Below are 23,420 nucleotides of genomic sequence, written 5' to 3'. Positions count from 1 at the left end.
GTAAAAAATAAAGTGTTACATTTACCTTCTTATTATTTTGTTATTTTTTCAATAATAATTTTTAAAGGGAAACTAAAAATGGAAACCTATCATGTCAAATAATAGAACAGTGACTTTAGACAAACTAATTTGTACCATGTTTTCAGGTAAAGCAAGATGATACTAAACAATATTTAAATGATATTTTATATCTACAAGCACACAGGCTAAACACAAAATGCTGAGAATACAGCATACTGAAAGAAGTAGAGTTTCTGTAGTCTTCACATTATCTGTTAGGAAAATATATGACCAAGAGACATACAACTGTATGATCAATAAGTGCCAGCTTCAGTAGTGCAACATTTTATTAATGACAGAAATATCTGTTTTTAACACTGCTCATGTTACAAAAAAAAAAATGCAGTGATAGTAATAATGGCAGTAAAGGGGGATTTTGCACTGAAGATATAAAATAGCAAAGCATGTTTCAGTGGTCTTTTAAGTGGATCAACAAAAAGCTTATTAGTGAAAAATGGAAAAAAACCCTTTCATTGATTTAAACTGGCCAATCAAAGAGCAGAATAAAAATTTGGGTAAAATAGTGTAATACAATGTACTCAAGGTTATCTTAGAAATGTTACCTTTTTTTTTCAAGTCAACTGATGTAAATGTAAACACAAATTGCTAAGATACATTTAGCAGTGGCACACACGTGCATTTGATTTTTATTGAATTCAACTACACAGCATATAAATGTTTAGTACTAAAAGGTGCACTTTTAAAACTAGGCTTATTTGTGGCTTGCTTACTTACTTATAGCCTAAATTTATGCCTTCTTTTGTTTGTTTGTTTTCAAATTAGATCTACAATGGTAATGTTCCTAATAATACATTTGTGTGGAATGTCTAAGTTTCCTATTTTAAAACTCAACAATCTAAAATGTAAAACAGTACCGTGTTGTTTTCAAAACTTTACACAAAATTTTCACATTCTGGTTTCCATATGTGTATTTCAGGACGTACATCAAATTTGAAGGTGATATAAGCTGTGTCTGTGATGAAAGAAAAGATGTGGGGCAAATTAAAATAGCCATTTTGAAACAGTAGTTAATGTCTTTTTTTAAAAACCCTCTTTAATTCTCCTAAAGCTTTACATACAAAGAATAAATGAGATACGATCTTATTTCCTTAAAATTTAATATTGGAAATCGGTGCAAGATAAAAATCTATGATGTAGTTGACTTGTTTTTAAACGTGAACCTGAGTAAGGGCAGGAAATATAACATGACTTCTGACTAAAAGAATAAAATTCCTTCATAATTTAAGTAGCGGAACAGGTTTTTAATGTTCTACCACAAAACAGCAAGGCAACAGATGATAATGGCCTTGTATTCAATGAATTATCATGAACATCCACTGCAAACCTGAATATTTTCTGCAAAAATAAAACATCAGATTATGCACAATAATAAAAAGCATCAGAAATAGATGCACCTGGATCTTCTTTTCTTATTTTAAACCACAAATATCAGAATTCAGCATTTATGTCACAGTCCTTGAACAGTTGCTCTGAGATGACTACATTAAGCACACTACTGCACTAAGTAGACACCCCACAACAGGCTTGCACTGCAACAGTAACATAGTTTTCATATAGGCACAGACCTTTTCTCATTCATGTTCAAAAACAACATGAAATAAGCAACTCAAGACAATATTAGAATTCATCCTGCGTTTCCTGGTTAGCGAAAAGTTCTTGCCACTTTGGTAATTGAAGTCACTGAATGTTTTTAAAAACTGCAGGTACCTCAGGGAAAAGAAGAGTTCCATATTCAGCAAGGCAGCATTATATCAGGATATTTTATACCAACTAAGGCATAAAGAACTTTGCATCAGGGTATACAATATTCAATCTCTGAATAAAGTTTCATATTCTGTGTGGCGAAAGTGCATAGGAGTGGGATTCCACTAGAGTAAAAAGAATCCTCTCACAGTATTAAGGCCTTTCAATTTTATGCAAACTGTGTCAGGCTAAAGTCAGCACAGTGGAAAAAACGCAGGCTGTCATCATACTGGACACCACTGGAGTTCTCTTAGCATGTCTTGTCTTCTCCTAGTTGTCGTTCATCATCTTCATCAGCTTCCTCAATAACCTGAATTTCGTCTGCTTGAGGTAAAGATGAGATTTCAGTCAGCAGTTTAGCTCCTTCGGTTTTGTTTTTTTCTTCCTCTTCAATGACTTTCTTCCATATTTTGTGATTTTCACTGAGGTGGTGTATTAGCTGGCAAAATATTCGTCTACCTTTTTTTCTTTGAACTTCTGCAAAATTATAAGCATATTTGATTGTTTGACATTCAAAGCAATTGTATTTTACACACAGAAAACCAAAGGCACATTGCAGAAGAGATGTAAGTTTGAACAAGACATATGAATGCTTATTATGAGTATTTAAATAGTGGCATGGCAAAGGACATCAATGAGTTTCTGTTTCAAGTTGCAAGTCTTCTGGTAGTAACAAAAATTTTATTGAAAGAGTAAAATTTATGAAGCAGCATAATAGAAAAACCTACAAAATTTGTACTACTCAGTTTCAATTGTCATTGCTGATCTGAATCTATTAAATGACAATTATGCACCAATTGAAATACAGAAACTTACTTAAAATAAGATCATCTTCCATTTCTTCATCATCACTCTCTAACTGTGCACCATCATCATCTTCAGTACTTTCTGCATCCTCCTCCTCTTCATCAACCCACTGCCCTGGAAGCAACCCAGCTGCATTGTAGGAGTTACAAAGGGGACCAACTATGTGAGTGATGAAAGATTCTTGCAGCTTAGCAAGCTGTGGAGAAGAACGATCCATGAAGGGGCTTATAGGTAATCCAAGACTTGCTTCCTCATCACCCTGAAAAAGAAGTGAAAAAAATTATCAGAATTTCTCACAAAATTAAATTTTTATTTTAAAAATTACTTGTAAGGAACCAAGGAACTACAGTCTACAGCTTCCTCATAAGGGGAAGAGGAGGCCAGGCACTGATCTCTTCTCTCTGGTGGCCAATGATGGGACCTGAGGAAACAGCGTGGAGTCAGGGGAGGTTTAGGTTGAATATTAGAAAAAGTTCCTTCACCCAGAGGCTGTTTGGACACTGAAACAGGCTCCCCAGAGAAGTGGTCACAGCACCACGCCTGACAGAATTCAAAAAGCATTTGGATGATACTCTCAGGCATATGGTATGATTCCCGAGGATGGTCCTGTGCAGGGCCAGGAGTTGGACATGATTATCCTTGTGGTCCCTTCCAACTCAGGATATTCTACAATTCCCTGAACCATCACATGGATTGTATCTTTTTACTGGAGGCAATAACAGTACAGATTAAGTTAATGAAAATGTAATTAGGTCAATTTCAAATAAAGACACATTATGGCTGAGATTTGCATAGTCCATAATATTTCTTTGCTGTGAGATATCCTTGTGCCTGTTATTCCTCTGCATTTACAGGGCAGCTGTCTTCCCATTTTATAAACTGGAGAAGAAAAAAATTGAACAGTTGTTCATAGAAAAGTCTGAGTTATAATCATCTATTTCAGCACTTCCATGCACCTGACAGTTTTATAAGAAAAAGTTTGTTTCATAAATCAGCAACTTGGAATACTAAAGTCTTACAGTAAGTGTAAGCACTTCAGATTATTATTGCTATTACTTAAATCTCCAAAGGACTTTTATTGTTTACTTTTATCTTCCTAGTTTGAAAAAATATTTTTCAATCCTTGGTTGTTGCCTCATAAATAGTTAACTCCTAAGGAAGGTGACTACAGAAAAATAACAGAGAATACAGAATATATTTTGGGGGACTTATGGAAGTTGTTAATATAAAAATAGGCAACAAATTTTCAGACTTTTTCCACTTAATCTTCATAGGATTACTTATCAAAGTTCCTTTTTAAAATTGTTATATACATTTTAATACTGCTAGTTACTAACGTATATTCTTAATATTTCATTTTCAAAGTTTTGAAATATCCTCTGTCTTTGCAGTAATAGTTAGCTGAATATACATTTCCAGTCTTGCGGATTTTGTACATATTCTTTGACCTGGAAACATATCTGTGAACTTCCCACAGTGGAAGAATTAATTTTGGTTTATCAGCATTATGCTATGAAAAGAACCCCTCCCCTCCAAAGCAACCCCTAATATCTGAAAAAGGGACAACACTGGCTGGGAACTTGCTTTGTAACACAATTAATAGAAACTGAAAGATAATGTACGTAAGCTACCCATGAAAATAAAATTTTTACTATTCAGACTGAGAAGATGGAAATATCTTACCTGAAGATTTAACGCAAGAAATTATACTTAATTTAGTTAAACCATTGGTAAAGCAAAGAATCCTTAAAAAAAGAGTAGATTACCCTTTCCACACCCACCTGTTCATAAAATTCATTAACAATGCCTTCTGTCCACTTCAGATGCAGCTCTCTAATTTTGGCTGGGCCATTAATATCTGCCAGTTTGATGCATATTTGACAGGCCAGTAGTCGATCGTTTTCATTGCTCCATTCTATACCATTACTGTTGATATCATTGACCTGGATTAAGCACACACATTTTTAAAAACTAAATTAAAACTATTCATCAGTGGGTTTGGTTTTGATTTCTTTCAGGCTTTGTACAACAGACACTTGCAATAGTTTTTCTATATCACCTTTTGTCTTATATAGGAAAAGAAAAAAAAGGTTCTTTATTATCTCTCAGAAGATGGAAGTGTGAGACATGATCAAGGTCTCCTGTAAGCCCCTATGTCACACCTGCTAGGTTTATTAGGCAATCTACAAACAATCTACAATTGACTTGTACAAAGGAAATACTCTATTTGCATTTTAATAACTTAAATTCAAATATTATAAAACTTAAGTGCAAGTTATTAAAGCTAACAACTGCCGAGAAGCAATGACAACATGAGTATATCAGGACCAGATCAGTGCAGATGCTAAAATGTAACAAACCTTGGCATTAAATTCTGCAAGGAAATCAAAATGCTTCTTGAGATCTGTGGCAAGGATTGCTTCAATCACTAAGAAGCGAAAACGCTTGAATTCTACGTGATCAAGATTTGATAAAAAGTTGTATTCTGGCCGTGATAAGAAAAGATTCCAGGCAGAAGCAGCGTGGTGATTTTCTAAGACTGATCTGTCATTGTAGAGAACAGCCTACAGGAAAACAAACAAACAAAAAAAACCAGAGGATCATAAATGACAGAGTCAAGTTTTAAAGTTATAATTAAATATTTTGAAGTTTAAGGGCTAGTAAGAAACAAGTCTTAGGTAAAACAAAACAAAAAAAATTGGAAATTATGTTTTGCCTTCTAATTTTGGGGTTAAAATGACACAAAAATGGCAGATGAGGGGAAAAACCCAAACCCAACAGTTACCCAAGTTTTTTCCTTCTTTACAAGCCCTTAACAATATCTTGGTGCCAGCTACATTCAGACTGTAGGCACACATATACAAACCACTTAAAATGTAGACTTTGGAATGTATGTGGACCAAAGAAAGATCTATATCCCTTTAATGCCTCTTAATTCCAGTCTTCTTTCAAAAAAAAAAAACAAAAAAAAGCCCAAACCACAAAAACTAACAAACAACCAAACACAAAAAGAACTCCAAAGCATCTAAGAACTGTTGTTAATGGGAAATGGTTATCACTAGTTTTCAAAGTGCTATGTTTAATGCTGATGCATACATTTTAACTGTAAATGAGTTAACTAAAATATTAAAACAGTAATAGATTTTACTCACAACTTCCATGTTTATATGAAACAGCCTAGAAATTAATTAATTGAATATAAATTAGATAGAACCTAAAAAAAAGTCCTTGAAAAACTTCAGAAAGCATGAATAAAATGAATGTTTATATCTTTGAAAATTGAAGATGAATGTCTGTGTTATTTTTGTTCTTTGTTGTATACTGTTTTCTGCAGAAATACTTAACTGCCAACATCCTAAACTCTTTTTGCATAAGAAATTACTAAAAACTTAGTGAAAATTACATTTTAAAGTCTCTATCTGCTGACAAGTCATATTGGTTTCTGATTTAGTGTTGTTGATGTTGTGGTTACTATAAGTTTCTCGTCTCTAACTTATAAAAAATACATCCAAATAGCCATCATAAATATTCTTCCTCAGACAATATTCCACCCTTAAGATAAAAATACTTCACCGTGCAGCTTAGGGTCAGTGCTCTTCTTTCCAATTCTTCCCTGCCCTACCCCGATTTTCTCTTTGCTATTTCATTCAGCTTTATTCTCCTTTACCTCTTCTTGTCTTTGCCTTTTAGATCCTGAAGTGCATAGCATCTCCTTCCTCAGGTTGCTCAGAGTCCCATCCAACCTGGCCTTGAACACTGCCAGCGATGGCACAACCTGTTCCAGTGCCTCACCACTCTCACAGTGAAGAACTTGCTCCTAATATCGAGTCTAAACCCAATGTCAGTTTGAAGCCATTCCCCCTTGTCCTGTCACTACATGCTCTTTTAAACAGTCCTTCTCCATCTTTCTTGTAGGCCCTTTCAGGTACTGGAAGGTCACAATTAGGTCACCCCAGAGCCTTCTCTTCTCTAGGCTGAAAAATCCCAATTCTCTTATTAGGTGCTGCAGTCAACTGGATTGTTAGAGGAACCTGTGTTTTCACAGTAATTGCAGATAACATTAGATTTCAGAGTACTCCCAAAATGTAAGATATCCATGAATTAGCTGCTGAGACAGTGCTAGGGCCAGCTCTCTACGAAATAATCCCCTACTCAAACCTGCATTGATTTATGTCATTATTTTCAATGTAGTAAACTGGAAATTGTTTTTACATGTATACACAACCAATAGGTACAAAACACACCAGAATTTATCAGGGAAGAAAAATAAAAACATTACACAAGTACAGTTCAAATTAATTTCTCAATTTCTTAAATTGGGCAAATGAACCTAAACAGGCTACAGTAGGCATATAGAAGAGAAAAATTTTCTTTATTCTGATTTCAGACACAGTCAAATAATTTTCTGTTTAAAGAATGTCTTACCTGAGGTGCATTTGTGGCCACTAGGAAAGCATTTGTACGACCAGGATGATCATAATCATGCATGGCAGCTGCTACATATAAAGCCATCAATTCCAAAGCAGGAATGTTTGATGCCAAACAACCATAACTGTCATCAGCAATAGGACAACTTTTTGAAGAAATATAGCTGACTTGAGCAGGGGCAATACCATTGGCTTCCTCTAAAAAAAATTGAAAGTACAAAAATAAAATATTTTTTACAACAGTAATATATTTTAAATTACTCAACCAGACACTATTGCGAACATAGTATGGTTATCCTTGTAATTAAGGAGCTGAATAATTGGCAGAGAAAGACTTATACTTTAAAAAAGAAGAAGTCTTACTATTGTTTATAGATAAACCAACACTTTTGAAGAAAAATTGCAAGAGATTTGCCTTGGTCCTCAAAACTATGCAGTGCCTTAGAAGTCATGAGAGGAAGCCACTTCTTTTTCTGCTACACTTGTGCTGCAGAAAAGGCTGTTTCAGCAAGCACAAAAGGCAGTCTAGTGGAACAAGGGACACTGGTCCTCTAGGCCATGTCTCTTGATTGCAGTACAGTTGACATTTAGATTAGAAAACAACAATAACGATCCAAGACTTTCATTATTAAAATGCACTTGTAGGTATTTGTTCCATGGAAGGGAATGAAGAGAAGGGGTAAAAACTAGCAAAAGTGTACATCTCAAAGTCCAAACTACAGATCCTGGAAAATCCACATGGATACCTATGGTTACACATTACTGTTAGGGTCATACTTTTGCCTTCCCCTTATTGTTGTGCTGCTAAAGATCTTCAGCTGTCAGGCACACCTGGAATTTCATTGCCTTCTTAAAATGACAGCACTAACAGAGCATTCTACAGTTTGCCTCCAACCAAAAAAAGATCAAACAGCATTTCCCTTAGTATTTCTATAATTTGCCCATATCTTGAACTTGCAGGCCTATAGGAAAAGCTTGGGGGACAGCAGAAACTACTGCAAAAGGAACTGAGGGAATTAAGTTAAAAATATTTGCACGATAAGAGATTCACAGTTTCTCATTTACAGAGTCACTACTTTAAAAAAAAAAAGAAAAGAAAAAAGAAAAAAACCCAGTAGCTCTTGTTTCATCAGCACAAAATAAAAAAGGAACACTTTCGCCTTAATAGAATAAGCAAGGATTAAAAATCCTAGTAACATTTAGACTGGAAGAGTTTCAAAGCAATAAGACTATAATTTCTTATTCTAATTTTACTTTTTTTGTAAAAGAGAACAAAGGGATTTTTGCCACTCTATTTTCTTCCAGTCAAGTGTCCAGTCCCAACACATTTAACACTTAGAAAAGGTAATAGGGTGCAATTGGTGGATATGGACAGCCTGGGAAAAAAGAAAGGTGACTGCAGAAGGGCTAATTAGTAAGAGAGAAATAACATATTCTGTACAGTTCACAATTTACTTCTTAAAATTCCAGCCCTTTAAAAGCCATGACTTGCATCTTGTCTCTTACTGCCCGTATAAAACAGAGTGTGCTTGATTTCCTCATTTCATTTTTCTGAAATAGAAACCATTTACTATGAAAGTCTATGTTTAAAATAGTTATACTTTACTTACAGGACACATTTCAGCAAAAGCTACAAATTTATATTTAAAAGTTAGTTCCATGAAGTCAGAGACAACACAAAAGCAAGGTTCATTGAAAGTAACTTCACACAAGATCTGAATTTGGAGTCTTTATTTCTCTTTCAAGGATGCTCTTATGCAGTTATTGTTAGGATAGCCATGTAATGCCTGAAAGTCTGCATGTGATACCTAATACAGGATTCAAAAATAGTCATTTTTACAATAAAGCCATGAAGGAGAACTTCAATTAAGTTAAATACTTTGGTATCTTTTCTTTAGTCTATTTAACTTTCCAATAAAGTTAATAAATATTAGTCTAATGTATTCCAAATGCTAAAAATACCCTGACTGTGGCAGAGTACAGAGGTTTCATTCAACACAGAAAATTTATTAAGTGAACCAGTAGTCTTGGCTAACAAACTAACCATTACTCATCTAATAATTTTTCTAAGTCAACTGCACGATATTTCTGAACAGTGTGTGCTAACTTTGTGATTTTTCTACAGCCTTATATTAAAATACAAAAAAAAAAAAATTAGTGATAAGAATAAATATTTTCTTCCAGAGTGATTTGGTTTACCTATTATAGTTTCACTGAAACATTCTCCAGCAAAACAGAAAAATAACCTAGGTGAATACATACCCATTTCATTTTCCATTATATGCTCACTGTGAATTTGCTGAAATCCAGGAATGGGTCGTGTTGTCAGATACCACACTGCATGGAGAACATCTGTGGCATGGATACGATTGTGATCTGAAAATTATCGAGACATAATAAAAAACATTATGTGAAATATAATCAAAAGGGAGAAAAAGAAAATGTAACGTACCAAACGCATAAGTGAGATTTTTGATTAAATATAAAGGAAAATTTGAATTGAAATTGTTAGTAGAGGCTCTACGTATCACCAAACAGTTTTAGGAAGTAAGTTAGATAAACATCAAACATTGTCTATGCACACCTTATCCTACCTAGGAGTCAGGAAGGGATTAAGTGACCTTTTAAATCAATGATGGTAAGTCACTGGAGTGGTTGGCAATCTGATACCTACAAGCACCTGAGTTGGACAAATATCCACGACATGAGGGATTGGGAGGGTGTGCAGGGCAAGTGTGTTTTTTGCTTTGTTTTCCAATAAATTTGGCTGCCCCAGACAGCAAGATGGATAATTACCATCAAAATTCTCTATTTTCTTATTATTTTACTAAGGAATTAACCCAGATTTCTGTTAAATCAACAAATATTCTCCCAGTAAATTCAGTATGTTTGATTCAACTACTCAGTCAGATTCTTTAAGATTATTTTCAACCAACATATTAACAAATTCAGTTTTAGAGTCCACCCATTTTGTCCTGCCGTTCATTCAATCAGTTCTAAATTCTGTCAAGTGTATTCATTAAAAATATAATAAGCTCAGACACTGTCTACTTCTGTATTAAACATTAAACAAATACACACACTAAAGGAGATACACTGATATATACAAAACCCAAATGTAATTGAATAGTACTTACAGGGAATATCTCTGTAGCCATTTTCTAGTGCACGGAAGTAATTCATGAATTCTTGAGATGGAATTTTGAAAATTTCAAACAAGCCAGTGTCTTGAAACAAGGTATAAGTTACCTAAATACATATTAAAATTAAGTTTAGTCTGAAAAACATACCTGTGCATATTCTGCTTTTTTAACTTTAAAAATATTAATGTTTTTAAATTTTTTTTGCCAACAGAGATGGAAATTACTGAAATTCCACTACAGATTATCGGAATGCTACTGTCATAAAGATATATTTAATTATTTTTTTAGTACAAAAATGTGGATTTTTATTATCCTCTCAATGCAGAATAATAATAAAAGCTTTTATTTCCTAACTGATAAATTCTATGCACAACTGATTATTTTTAATAATATTCCCCAATTATTTTTTTTTGTCAGGTAAGTAACTCATGCTTTGTTCCATTACTGACCTAAAAAGAAGAAATCTATATTCTGACTTATTATTCAAAAATTCAAATTATTTAACTGTGGCAGCAGTCATCACTATTAAAAAACCCAAAGTAAACAAACAAACAAACCAACAAAACCACGTCTCAACACTGTGTTTGGTTTTGACACTTTTGGAGGTTTTCAACAAAGGTAGTTGGTAAAAGAAAAAATATTTCAAAAATGTACTAAGAACACCCTTATATGTATGAAAACCATATATTATGGTTTACATATAGAACTTAGTGAACTTCACCACCTGATCTCCCCACAAGACTGCAAATATTAAGAAAACGTTTTAAAACAAGTGACTGCTGCTCATTTTTATAACTTTTGTCCCAGACACATGAGAGAAACAGAGGTTCTGAAGTGTGGGATGTGCTCAAAGGAACAGGAGAGCAAAATGAGGGGACATCACTCCTTCCACCAGTTCCAACCATTCCCCTTTCGCAGACCAATCTCAGAACCTTAAAATAGATGGTAAAATTCAGTTTTTAATTATCTGTTAAGTCAGACTTGTCTCAGGTGCTTGCAGCACAACAGGCAAAAGGACTGGGATGGGAGAGGGAGGAGGAGAAATCATACACATACACACAATATCAGGGAGAAGTGATACACAGATTCTGGTAGAGTCAAAACCTGTACACTGAAGTACTTAGAGGTTTCAACCATCCCCTAGACTGCACACAAATGGAATGCAAGCCAATGGGGATCACAGAGTACTAGTATCCTGCTGTAAAAACACCACTCAAAAGTGGATTGTGGCATTCTAGTCTGTACCTTAACACTTGAACTAAGTCAGGTGACAAAAGACCTGAAAACATTTGATCAAACAAGGCCAACTGAAGATTCAAAACAATACCCAGAATATTGTGTGCTATGAAAGAAAATACAGTGTCTAATGACAAAGATGAAATTATCCCCATTGTTTTTTCCTGACTTCAGTACAGGTGCAGGCTTGTGGTTCCAACTGCACCAAAGTGTCTCTAACTTGTTTCCTTCCAGCTGCTTATTCCTAACACTGATCTTGAACAAAAATAACATGCATTCTACTCCAGGGTGGAAAACTAAGATACTGGCAATAGAAATATTCTGTAGGCAGATCAGAAGCAAATCCAGCTCTACTATAGCTCCATGGTTGCTAATCCACTATAAAGAAAGAGAGAGAAGCTTCCAGGTGACATTGATAAATGAGAGAAGCTGGGAAAGGACAAACAGGATCATACTTTTGCACCTGCCAGTAGATTGGCTTCAGCACATGAAACTGCACAAAAGAGTTTAGTAGTAAGTCAGAAAGAGATAAAAGGGATACTACATGCAGAAAGCAGCATGGGAAAAAAATCCCATTGTTTGTAGGATCAAGAGGCAAAAGACTGCCTAAAAGATCACTTCTCTTCCCCCACAGGTGTAGCGCTGGCAGAAATATTTTACTGAAATAAAGAAAAAAGAAATGGTTGACAAACAAGGTAGTAATTCTGAAAGCAGGAGACAATTTTTCACAGGAAGCGGCATATTATGACAAAACCTAGTCACTGTGAGTCTAACCTATTTTTACATTGAGAACAAAATTCAGAAAATTTGGAACAAGTTGTCTATAGACAAAACACTTCTCATGGTTTACGAGATGGAGCACAAAGAAATCCTACTTCTACTTGTCAAGATAGCATTCATATATATGTTGACTGCAAAACATCTTCATGGTTTAAATAAAATATATAAACACAACAGCTTTACATACCCTCCCTCATATAATAAAATACAACAAACCTGGCTAAGGATGCTTCCAGACTGATCTCCCATTTCTTTTACAAGGTCAAAAATTTGGAAATTCCAGTTGTTCATCTTCTCCATTAGTGAATCGTGGTCTAATAACATTGTTTCTAATGTATAACTCTGCTCCACCTGTATGAGATTAAGATACTTTATCATCCCTAAAATAACAATGAAAACTAATTTATCAGTTGAGCTGGTAAAAAAAAGCCAGGAAAATGATAAAAACTGTAGTGAACTTATTGAATGGTGCTGTAACTACAGCCATGATAAAATCATAAATCAATAGTACAAATAGCACAGTTAAGGGCTTGACTTTTCCCATATTGGGGCAGCAGATTCCAGCCTTTTCTGAGACAGTGCTAAATTTTCCTTCTTACGTTTTTTAACAAAGATGAGCTAATAAAACAAAGCAAAAATATGCATAGGCTAAGCAGATATTTACTGATCTTTACCAGTTCATTATTTGAACAAGTTTTAAGAAACCTGATATATAAATCCAAAATTTTACTAAAGAATAAGCCATTTGCATCCCTGTTTTTCCAATCAACTGCATTGTATCAGTGTTCATTTGTAAGTCTTACTGGAACCTCCGAGAGAAAATACTAGCTGATCACTGTTTGAGCATACTCTCAACATTAAATATGCACAAATCAATTTTGGTCAATAAAAACTTCATACAATGACCAGCTTTCTTGTCATTTGCTAGTAAAATTTATGCAAGCTAGAAATAAACAATTGTTAAATAAGAATTTGAATTCCAACAATGCATCATTTCCCTTTAGAAATTACAATTTTAGCAATGCAAAGACCTCTTCACAACAAGTTAGAAATTATAAAAAGGAATACTGTATTGATAAAAGTTATTGCATGCTTTTTTTGCAATTACATGCTTACAAGCAGATTATTTTGTGTTTGATCGATCATTTCCTTTCTTTCATCTTTTTCCTTCTCTGTATGGTGGAAAGATTCTTTTGAAACATTAGCACTTCCAATTTCTCCTGAAAGAAAACACATAAGTACTATATCAATAATTTCTTTGTGAATTACTACTGTCTAATAATCATACAGATTATTCACAGAAATATAAATACCAGCTTGTTTCTAAGACATTTTATTTAAGAATTATACAACAAAAAAGTTGCAACGGACAAAATGGATTAGACAAAACTTATCTGAAGATTGACAAAAGCTAAAACTAACTTTTTATTTGCAAAAATTGGTTCAGTGATTAGTTTAGCTGAGTTGGCAGAGAACTTGTGTGATATATGGAGTACAGAACTATAAAGGTATGAGTGGAAGCCTGTTTTAAAATCCATACTATGAAGCAGGCAATATTTTATGTTATCTTGATTATTCTAAATCACAAAATAAAGTAAAATATATGCATATGAGTTAAAGTATAGGAAAAATTTTACGTAGAAATATAAAAATTTTAAGTTAACTGGCCTAATAAAAAAAAAGGAGCAAGTTGATATCAAATATCTGTCTATTTTGAAATCCCACCTGATTTTCTGTCTCTATGTTCTGCAGAATCTGGTTCTGGTGTTGGAACAGGCTTGAGTATCTGACGTCCACAGCTTACAGAATACATGAAAAATATTTACAACATTCAGTAATTTTTCTTCTTTTGTTACTGATGTCTTCTACTGAAAAATATCTGCAGACTACTTTTCTTAAAAAGGCTTTTGAAGGTTCCTCCAAGTGACCTTAGTATTTTCTCCTAAATTTGGCACACAAAGATTTAGTCTGTGCTAAATAATCAACCATCACCTCCCCCGAACTCACCTCCATGCATTAATAAAGTAGAGCTCATTACTTAGAAAGTATTCAGGAATACAGAATTCAATTCCCAAGTAAAAAGTCCTTCTTTTCTAAAAATCCATGGAATATTGTTACTCTAAAATAACACCTGTTGTGAGGGATGGGCCATTTCAAATCAGTGACATACAAAGAACATTCTTTAGTTACCCCTGGATAATACAGTCACAGATTATTATGATATCATGTGCCCTTTTTTCAATCCTAGCAGATGCATAGGTGTTGCTATATTTTTTCATTTTAACTCTATTTTTTTCAACACATATGAAGTTACCAAATATGTAACAGAGTTTACAGTACCTGCTACACATATAACCTACAGGTGTTTTAACTTGCTGCTGAAAATCTGGAGAGCTAGATGTGTGTCCTGGAGGCTTATGTATATTAATGCTTGGTTTTGTAAGGAAATCAGCAGTATCAGGAAATTCTACAGGTGACCAGTTGCTGAAAGCCCCGCTGGAGACAGATCCATGGCTGGGTGAACCCACAGGACTCAGACCAGGCGAAGCACCTTCCAAAACAAACATTCCATGGGGTTCAGGTCACAATAAAAACATGGCTGTTTACAAAGACCAGATTTAAACAACACAAACATGCTGATGTTATTTTAGTACTACCTTTACAAGAAAAAAAAAATCAACTGTAATACATGATGTACTAACTACTGTCTTGTGCCATGTCACTAAGCTGCATAAATTGCATGATCTTACCTGCTCGTCTGGGACCAATATAATGAGTCAACGTCATAGAAGATGATCTTTGCTTTGGTATTGTCAGCAAGTTTGCACCAAAAGACCCACTTGAATGAGATCCTTGGCTGAAAAGAAAACAGTAAGAATTATTTTTTTACTTTCCTAGTTTTTCTTCCATTTTTATTAAATAAAATGCTTTAAAAATAGCTATATCGTCCTGTGACAGATCCACTACCATTCAAGAAAGACAGAGTATTAGAAACATCAGCTAGACAATATATGTCAATTATAGGGAATAAAAACTACTGGGTACTGGGTGAAAGCAACAGACAATTTTATACAGTCCTAAAATGACACAATAAATATACTCAGATCAAGTGCAATAGGTTTTACTTCTAAAATGCTACTTTTCTCAAACATTTGAACAAAGCAGGCTATTTACTATCAGATCTGAGAACATTTAGAGGATTGATTACTTTGGAAATACTATCAAAACCTTACACAGCTACAACGATTTTCAAATGAATTTTGAATGCTTAATTATTTTATTTATTACAAACTTAGAACTAAAACTGGTTTTGACATCGAGTCAGATTGTGCTTCAGTAGCCAAATCGTTCAGCTCAATAGTTGAATCCTGCCATCTGCTGTTCTAGGCATGAAATTTCACTCAAAAATTCAAATTTATTCCTTTTGCAAACGAAAATGTAATATGCAATTAAAAATAACTGTATATGTGTACTCAAAGTGAAAACATTTAATGTAAAAGTAACTCTTTCTCTTCAGTGGGGGAAAACAGTGTTTACAGAAGGAAGATTTAATCTTGCTTAATCAGATTGCAAACATAAGTTAAACACAGAAAAAATTCTTAATCTCCCATCATTTGTATAAATATATGAATAGAAAAAATGAGTTAAGAAATAAACATAGATTTATTTCTGTGTATATCCAGCTACTGGAGAGGGTCCAGCAGAGGGCCACAAAGATGATGAGGGGTCTGGAACACCTCTCTTACGTGGAGAAGAGAAGACTGAGAGGGGTTCTCATCAACAGATATAAATATCTCAAAGGTGGGTGCCAAGAGGATGGTGTCAGACTCTTTTCAGTGGTGCCCAGGGACAGGATGAGGAGCAATGGCCATAAACTAAAACTTCCACCTCAACATGAGGAAGAACTTCTTTACATTCAGAGTGGCAGAGCACTGGAACAGGTTGCCCAGGGAGGTTTTGGAGTCTCCCTCCCTGTAAACATTCCAAAGCCATCTGGACACGTTCCTGTGTCACCTGCTCTAGGTGAGCCTACCTTGGCAGTGGGGTTGGACTGGATGATCTCCAGAGGTCCCTTCCAACCTTAACAAATCTGATGCTTGACATGTTAGTCAGATTTCAGAAATGTTTGGGTTGAAAACTAGGATAGATTGATCTTTTCACTGTTTGTACATTGTTTAGCTATCACAGCTCACATGTATTACTTTAAAGCACATAAAAATGCTGCAAGAATATTTAGTGTAGGAAGACTACATATTAAGGAAGGTCAGTTCATCTTGAGCTAGTGTTTGAATGAGAAGCCAAATCAAGAATTCACATACAAATAAAACAGTAGATATCAAAATTTGCTTTTAAGTACTGTCTGGATGGGTAGAAAAAAATTGTGAAACATTAAATCAAATTTTGCAGCAATATTAATTTATAGTACCGCTATGTAATATCTTTTTCAATTCAGCAAGAATTCAGTTCAAAGCAGTCAGCTGTTATTTTTCTGACAATTTAAGCATCTGAGTGCTCCAGGAGTGCAGGAATGGAAGGACTGCCTCTTGGCAGCAGGAACAGCTATGCCAGTGCATCTATTTCATCTAACCTTATCAAGAAAGTAAACACCCATGGAGGTTTGGGAGATGATTATGTGTTAGGAGTTACAGGGAACCTGATAAGAACAATTGTTGGAAGGTGCAAAGAGACAGGGACAGAGCAAGTGTTGGCAAGAACTCTGGAGGGCAGGACACCAACCATAAAACAGTGAACATGTCTTCTAGGTGAGGGTGTTTTCCATATTGCTACTTTTAATCAGGTGGGCTTAAGCATATGTTATTAAAGCGGAAAAAGCCATTGCAAAGGCCAAATTATTTAACTGGTTCACTTCAAAATTAAATATAATAAATAAATTCTTGGATGCATGTATATAAACCTTCATCCACCATTAGTAATTATTAATTATCAGCATAACTCATATTTTCTTTTTTAAAAATACATCTATTATACTTTACTTATGATCAAAGAAAAAAACCCAAACAAAATGAAAAACAACCAAACAAAAAAAGCAAAACTACACACATTTTTACAGATTTCAGGAGCAAAGGCACACCCATTTACAAATTTAAATAAAACTAAATGTGTGAATTTTCAGTCATATACAATATTAAACAAAAAGAAAAAAAGCATTTATTTTAATCCTAATTCAAAATGTTATCTTAATTCTGAAAATAAAACTTTATTTGCACCGTGTTGACTAACAAGCAGAGAAGAGATGACTACCTTAATTTACCTTACCACTTGCTTGATGGCTGTAGGAATAATAAACGTTGCAACACACAGAACAGTGACTACGAAACACAAGTTGTATCACCTTTTTAATTATATATGGGTATATGGAAGTTGGAGAGTGACACATATTTTAAATAAAAAGAAGGAGGAAGTCAGTACAAGTTCAGAGACTAAACCAGTTTGTTTTGCAATCATGTATGTTCGGCCTTTTTTTTTTGTTTCCTACTTAAACTGTTATGCAGGCCTACTTGTAATGACAGAGCACACCATTTAACCTCAGAATGACCTGATTTCTACTCAAGATCAGAGTTACAAAGCACAGTATATAATTAACTTTTCCAGTTTATACTGGCAGAATTTGAGGCCTTAATTAACAAGATTTTACACCAAATACTTTTGCTGCCAAGTTCCAACATTATTATTGCCCTTAAAATGTCATTCAGTGCCTACCTTGATGTGCTATACTCCTGATGAGATCTCTTGCTGTTACTTCGTTCCCATCTCGAAGATGTTGATTCTATAGGTGACATGCCAGAAACTCCTGAAGTTCGTCTCAGCTGTGGGGTTGGCAGGCTACTCCTGCTATTCAATCCCTGTTGAGTAATTTAACCATGGTTAAAATCCATGTAATTAAAAGCAGATGTTAAAATTTTATTTGTGGTTTGTAAGGGTTATTTATTGTTACTTTTTACAGTGAAACAATAAATATGGTATCTTACATTCACTCTTATTGCTTAAGAAAATAGAAAAGATGCCATCTAGTTATTTTATTAAGAATAATTACTTTTTGTATCTCTTTTTCTTTCCCCAAATTAATATAGGTAGTGATAGTAATTTCCTGTAGGATTAGGATTCTTTTTCTACAACCACAAAGCTCTCCAGCTCTCAGGGTAGTCTGAGATTTTGATAACTCAGATGCTGAATATTGAACAGTGCAAGTACTGTGGAACTTGTGGAAAGGGTGATGTAGAATTCACAGGGTCAGTTCTGATTCATCAAGGATCCCTCTCTACTTCCATAGCAGCCTCACAGCATTCAGGAAGCTTCCAAGGCACCTCACCACTCCCAGCCTGGAAGCTGTGCTAGTTTAGGCACGCTGCAGCTCAAACATTGGGCATCACCATTTTACTTGAACAAAAAGCACTCTGCAAAGACGGGCAGTGGCACTCAAACAGTCCTGTGTGGAAATAGCTCAGGACTTGCTACCTCTGCCTTACTGAAATACTCCTGAAAAGCATATCTGTGTTTGAATAGCAACTAGTAGAACCTAACTAATAGAAAGGATAGGATCTCTGAACTGAAACTGCAAATGAGGAATGGCATCCCTGCATCCATTGCACAGAGAGCCTATACACTATGTTAAAAAAAAAAAATTAAAATATATATGTATATATCTCACTGCATTAAGTCTACAGTCCACTTGATAACTCATGCCTAGATCTGACCATTAAGCAGAGAAAGGGAAGGATGGGCAGGGGAGAGAAGGATGGGCAGCGGAGAGATTCTTCTACGTAACAATGATCTGTGTAATCAGATCCTGCATAGTAAAAAAGATGTCAGGAAAAAATTGTTTAAAACAAAAAGCCAAGGCAATATTTGCAGTGTTGAGCAAGGTCAGCAGGTTTGTGTAAGGACAGGTGAACCTTGCGTAATAACACTTCGAAGTCTATCAGAAATAATGACTTTGCAATTTTAACCTTCATCAGAGATCGTATGTGACTCACAAAGTTATTGCATATTTAAATTTTTAAAAAATGGTGAAACTGTGTCAAAACAAAGTAGTACAGTTTCTTACCCTGAAAAATCAGGACTGCTCTGAGTCCTTGATACAGGATATGCCTTGACTCTGTTTGCTTTGCTGCAAAAGTGCAGTCAGAGCCAGAAAGGTGGAAATGCACAGGCAGAATAGGACCCACCACATCATCCACAGAAACCTGCAGCAGTGCATAACCAGCCCCATCAGAAAGGGAACCAGAGGAACGTGCCATCACACAGGAAAGTGCTCTCAGGTTGGAATGGATCTCTCTGCCAGTGGATCACAATCCAACCTGTGTGCTCTATGCTATTTGGAGAGCACAGATGGAAATCCCCAACACTGGAGGACAAAGGTCCTCCCAAGTGCACATGTTAGCGCAATATGGAAAGAAGGCCAGAGCACCTGCGCTTACTTCTTCCTCTTCCTGGCTACTCTGAGAATGAAGGAACACTGGGGACATGGCAAACATCCAGAACTTCCCCTACTAGTTACAGAAGCACAGAATAAGCAAAGCATGGGTAGCAAAGAACTAAGGAATTCCAGATCCCTCTATCCTAGGAAAGTCACTGGTAAACACTAAACAAAGGGGAAAGTTGCTCTGGAAATAAAACTTACACCATGCTAGAAATCAAAGTTATTATGAAAGGACTTTTGGTTAACAGCAAAAACAAGAACTATAGAATCATAGAATGACTTTGGTTAGCAAGGGACCTTGAAGATGATTTAGTTCCAATCCTCATGGACAGAGACCTCTTTCACTTCACCAGGGTGCTCAGAGCCCCATCCAGCCTGGCTTTGAACACTCCCAGGGATGGGGCATCCACAACTTTGCTGGCCTGTTATTATAACTGAATGCACTTTGGAAGCCAATCAGGGAAGAGAAATAAAAATGTACATAATCCTCAGCAAAAAATCAACTCATTTGAAATCTGGAAGAAACCTTCCATATTCCAAATGGGAAAGAGAGAATAGGAACCTCTCAATATAGTCTGAAAGGTACCATTTTGAAGAAATACTCTCTCATTATTTTCTTTGGTGTGTCATAATCTGGAGTTTGTGCTCAGTTATTTGGGTTTTGAAAGAAAGAGAAATCTTGTTCTTACAGTAATATACATAGGGGGAGATCTTTTGGCTTACCCTTGTCAAACAATCACTGAATGACAGTGGTAAGTACTGTTTTATCCACCATATAAATTTCTGTACAGAAACCTTCCCAAACTTAAAGGAAAAGTTACTTTTAGGAAGGAGGAAAAGAAAGTAGCTGTGAAAAACCAGAGTCTTCCAATTTCACATACTCTTCATAGCCACTCTTCAGTAAGGAATAGTTTTCATTTCAGACAATTCTGACTAGCCGCGTAGAAATTTTAAAAATTAAAAGGTATACTGATCCTTTTAAAGAAATCCACAAGAAAAAACACAATGAATGACTTTGATCCCTACCCAGCAGATATCCATGTGACATTCGAAGGAATTTCTTACTGCAATGGTTCTGCGGGATCTTCCAAAGAATAACCCGCAGACAGTGAGTTTTCCTCTCCCAGAAATATGGATCCCAACAGACATTTCACAGGCAGGCTGAATCTGGCTCAAGGCAGTTTGTCTGGCTCCAAAGTACTAAGCCAACAAATTGATCAATTTGGGCCCAGCTGCCCACTTCCTGGAAACATAAACAACTACAGGGCAAGGATGTCCCAGACCAGCCTCCACAATAAACAGCCTCAAGCTGCCAATACAGGGCTACCCTAGAATTATTAGCTCTGGTGCCCTGCAGCTGAGTTTCTATATTTTAATGTTTTTCCACCACATTCTTTAACATATCATATAGTAACTACATTCTTGCTTTCACTTATTTACCCTAGATAATGGAGAAGTGACAGCAGATTTAAACACTGGTCTCATAATGTGATTTGCTGCACAGAAAGAAGCAATATTTTTCCTTTTACATGGCTGATTTGCTTCTGTCTAATGGTTAGTTTGCTGTCCATGAGAGTAAATTTCTTGGGGTAAAAAGGTCAGTGAAAAAGCTGCAGCGACAGCAATTGTTAGGTAAAGAACGTGGGAGAATCAAGAACAGCCCTGTTTGTTCCATATCATGAGAATATAACATCTTCAGTTTATATTTGCTGTTATTTTGAGGAATTATGTGTTCAGGGTGCACACCAGTGCTTTTTTTATCTGTCTGTCCACCAACCACTTGAATTTGCATTTTGGTACCTATCACATTACATTCAATGTGTTTTAACAGCTGCTCTCTTTTGACCTTAAGGTACCACAGGTACTCAGTAAAGAAGCTCCTATGCATACAGGAGCATTCTTTCCTGATGAATTTCCCCTTTTTTTTTTTTTTTTTAATTGCAACACACACATGAATGAAAATTAAAATCATTTGACCTTGAGCAGCTTTCGATCTTTTTCAGCAGGATCCTCTATTTCAGGACAGGGGAAGAAACCAGGAAATGGTGTGAATGGACTAGCCTTTGGCCTGCATGTGCCTGAGAAAGCACCAATCAGACTATTAATGCTTCGAAGGGAAGAAATCACATGTGGTGGAAGAGATGGATCAGCCAGGAGATCTGTCAGCATGTTCCGAGCCTCATTTAGCACTGAAAGATCAACTCCATTTCCACTGCCAGCATTCTGGAACAGAGGGAAATGTTGCAAATTATTAACATGTCAAAACTTTTCACGGTATTCTCTGTTTTAAATAAGTCTCTCATCCATTGCAAATTTGAAAAATAAATTGAAAAAAAAAAACAACAACGCAATATTATTAATTAAATTTATAATATACTGACCTGGTAATAGGGCTTGTACCATTGCTTCAAATCCCAATCCCAAAGTATCATCTGTAAAGATTAAAAAAAAAAAAGAGTAATAGGTGATATGCTAATATTGAAAAGCAGCAATGAGATAACTCTTGATTATGTGATGTAATGAAAAATGTTTCTCCCTTCATGTTTTTATATGCAACTTGGGCCATTTTCTTAGCTAATGTTACCCAGCAAAAGCCCTATAGATGAATCTGAAGAAATTGCATGCAACAGAGATATCTTGATGACAGAATAATTATGTGGCCTTATTTCAATATTTCTGGATTGTTTCTAAATCTTTTAACATGTACACTAAATTAGGTGATGACAGTACTTTCCTGCATCTGTTCACCTCAGCCTACAAAATCAAATCTAGCCTAAAACCTGCAATATATTTTTTCCTTCCAGAACCATTCAAACAGGAGCAATTTTTGTAAATACCGTGTAGAAAGCATTACATCAAATCATTCACTTTTTAAAAAGGCAAAAAGCTCCCCAGTATCTCAGGTTAAAAACCGGTAATTTCAAAAGCATTTTCTTGCAGGAGGTTTCGTTAGGTTTTGCTTGAACAGGGTTACAAAGCTCCGTGTTCTGAATAACCTCACAAAACCCACCAAACCCGCAAAAGAACGTCAGCAACACGATCTGAAGATACTATCAGCTTCAAGTACGTCAACAGCACTCACTTAATTTGTCTTCTATACTGACAAAAAATGAAAACAACATACAAGAAATGAAAGTCAGATGTCTGTTTTGTTTCAAAAGATTTCAGCCTTCGTGACTTCTTGACAGGTTCTAATTATTCTCTGATGAATTAACCTGTTTGCACAACACGTATTCACAAATTAAACAAATACAAAGATAACCCTTTTTGTCCTTTTTTTCATAGTTACAGAGCACAAATAAAATGCCAATACCCCACTTGGCAGCTCATATTCTGCAGTCCTGGATACTTTTCTGCCTTTTTTTTTTTTTTTATAGGTGAAAACTATGTATGTTCTTGTTCTTCTGAGACTAATAGCTCTTTCATGGAGAAAACACAATGTTCCAGTCTGGTATTTGTCCAGCAGAAGGTGCAGAAAGTGTTAATTAAAATAACACAGGTGGACGTGTCAGCATTGCCCAGGCAAAGGCGGCACTTAAAGGCCCTTTTTCTCTTCAGTTATCTTCACTGAGATACCACTAAACCATGTTTAAAGTCAACAGTTATGACATCCACTTGCTATGAAAACTGAACAGACTTATCATTAAGCATGTGCTTGAACTGGGAGTAAGTTATGCTCTATTAGAAATTCATGCTGGTTAAAAGCAAGCAGATCAAAATAAGAATTAAGAATTTAAGTATTTGAAGTGTTCAAGTGATTAA

General features: G+C 35.3%; 1 protein-coding gene across 1 annotated transcript in view; it reads right to left on the bottom strand.

Moving 5' to 3' along the window:
* Window positions 1–311: 311 nt before the first annotated feature.
* Window positions 312–23,420, bottom strand: part of PDE3B (phosphodiesterase 3B) — an 86,552-nt gene continuing 63,443 nt past the window's right edge. Inside the window, exons 2-16 of the mRNA XM_032690154.1 lie at window positions 22,040–22,090; window positions 21,636–21,881; window positions 17,939–18,081; window positions 14,968–15,074; window positions 14,558–14,768; window positions 13,943–14,016; window positions 13,334–13,437; window positions 12,434–12,568; window positions 10,196–10,307; window positions 9,321–9,434; window positions 7,057–7,256; window positions 4,992–5,195; window positions 4,413–4,574; window positions 2,641–2,890; window positions 312–2,301 (exon numbers count right to left, since the gene is read on the bottom strand). Of these exons, the coding sequence (XP_032546045.1) occupies window positions 2,075–2,301; window positions 2,641–2,890; window positions 4,413–4,574; window positions 4,992–5,195; window positions 7,057–7,256; window positions 9,321–9,434; window positions 10,196–10,307; window positions 12,434–12,568; window positions 13,334–13,437; window positions 13,943–14,016; window positions 14,558–14,768; window positions 14,968–15,074; window positions 17,939–18,081; window positions 21,636–21,881; window positions 22,040–22,090 (2,340 nt within the window). The 3' untranslated portion in view covers window positions 312–2,074. The remainder of the gene's footprint in view (window positions 2,302–2,640; window positions 2,891–4,412; window positions 4,575–4,991; window positions 5,196–7,056; window positions 7,257–9,320; window positions 9,435–10,195; window positions 10,308–12,433; window positions 12,569–13,333; window positions 13,438–13,942; window positions 14,017–14,557; window positions 14,769–14,967; window positions 15,075–17,938; window positions 18,082–21,635; window positions 21,882–22,039; window positions 22,091–23,420) is intronic.

Source organism: Chiroxiphia lanceolata, chromosome 6, assembly GCF_009829145.1.
Source record: "Chiroxiphia lanceolata isolate bChiLan1 chromosome 6, bChiLan1.pri, whole genome shotgun sequence".
NCBI lineage: Eukaryota > Metazoa > Chordata > Aves > Passeriformes > Pipridae > Chiroxiphia > Chiroxiphia lanceolata.
Note: the sequence above shows the minus strand (reverse complement) of the source record. Positions and strands in the feature narration are given on the sequence as shown.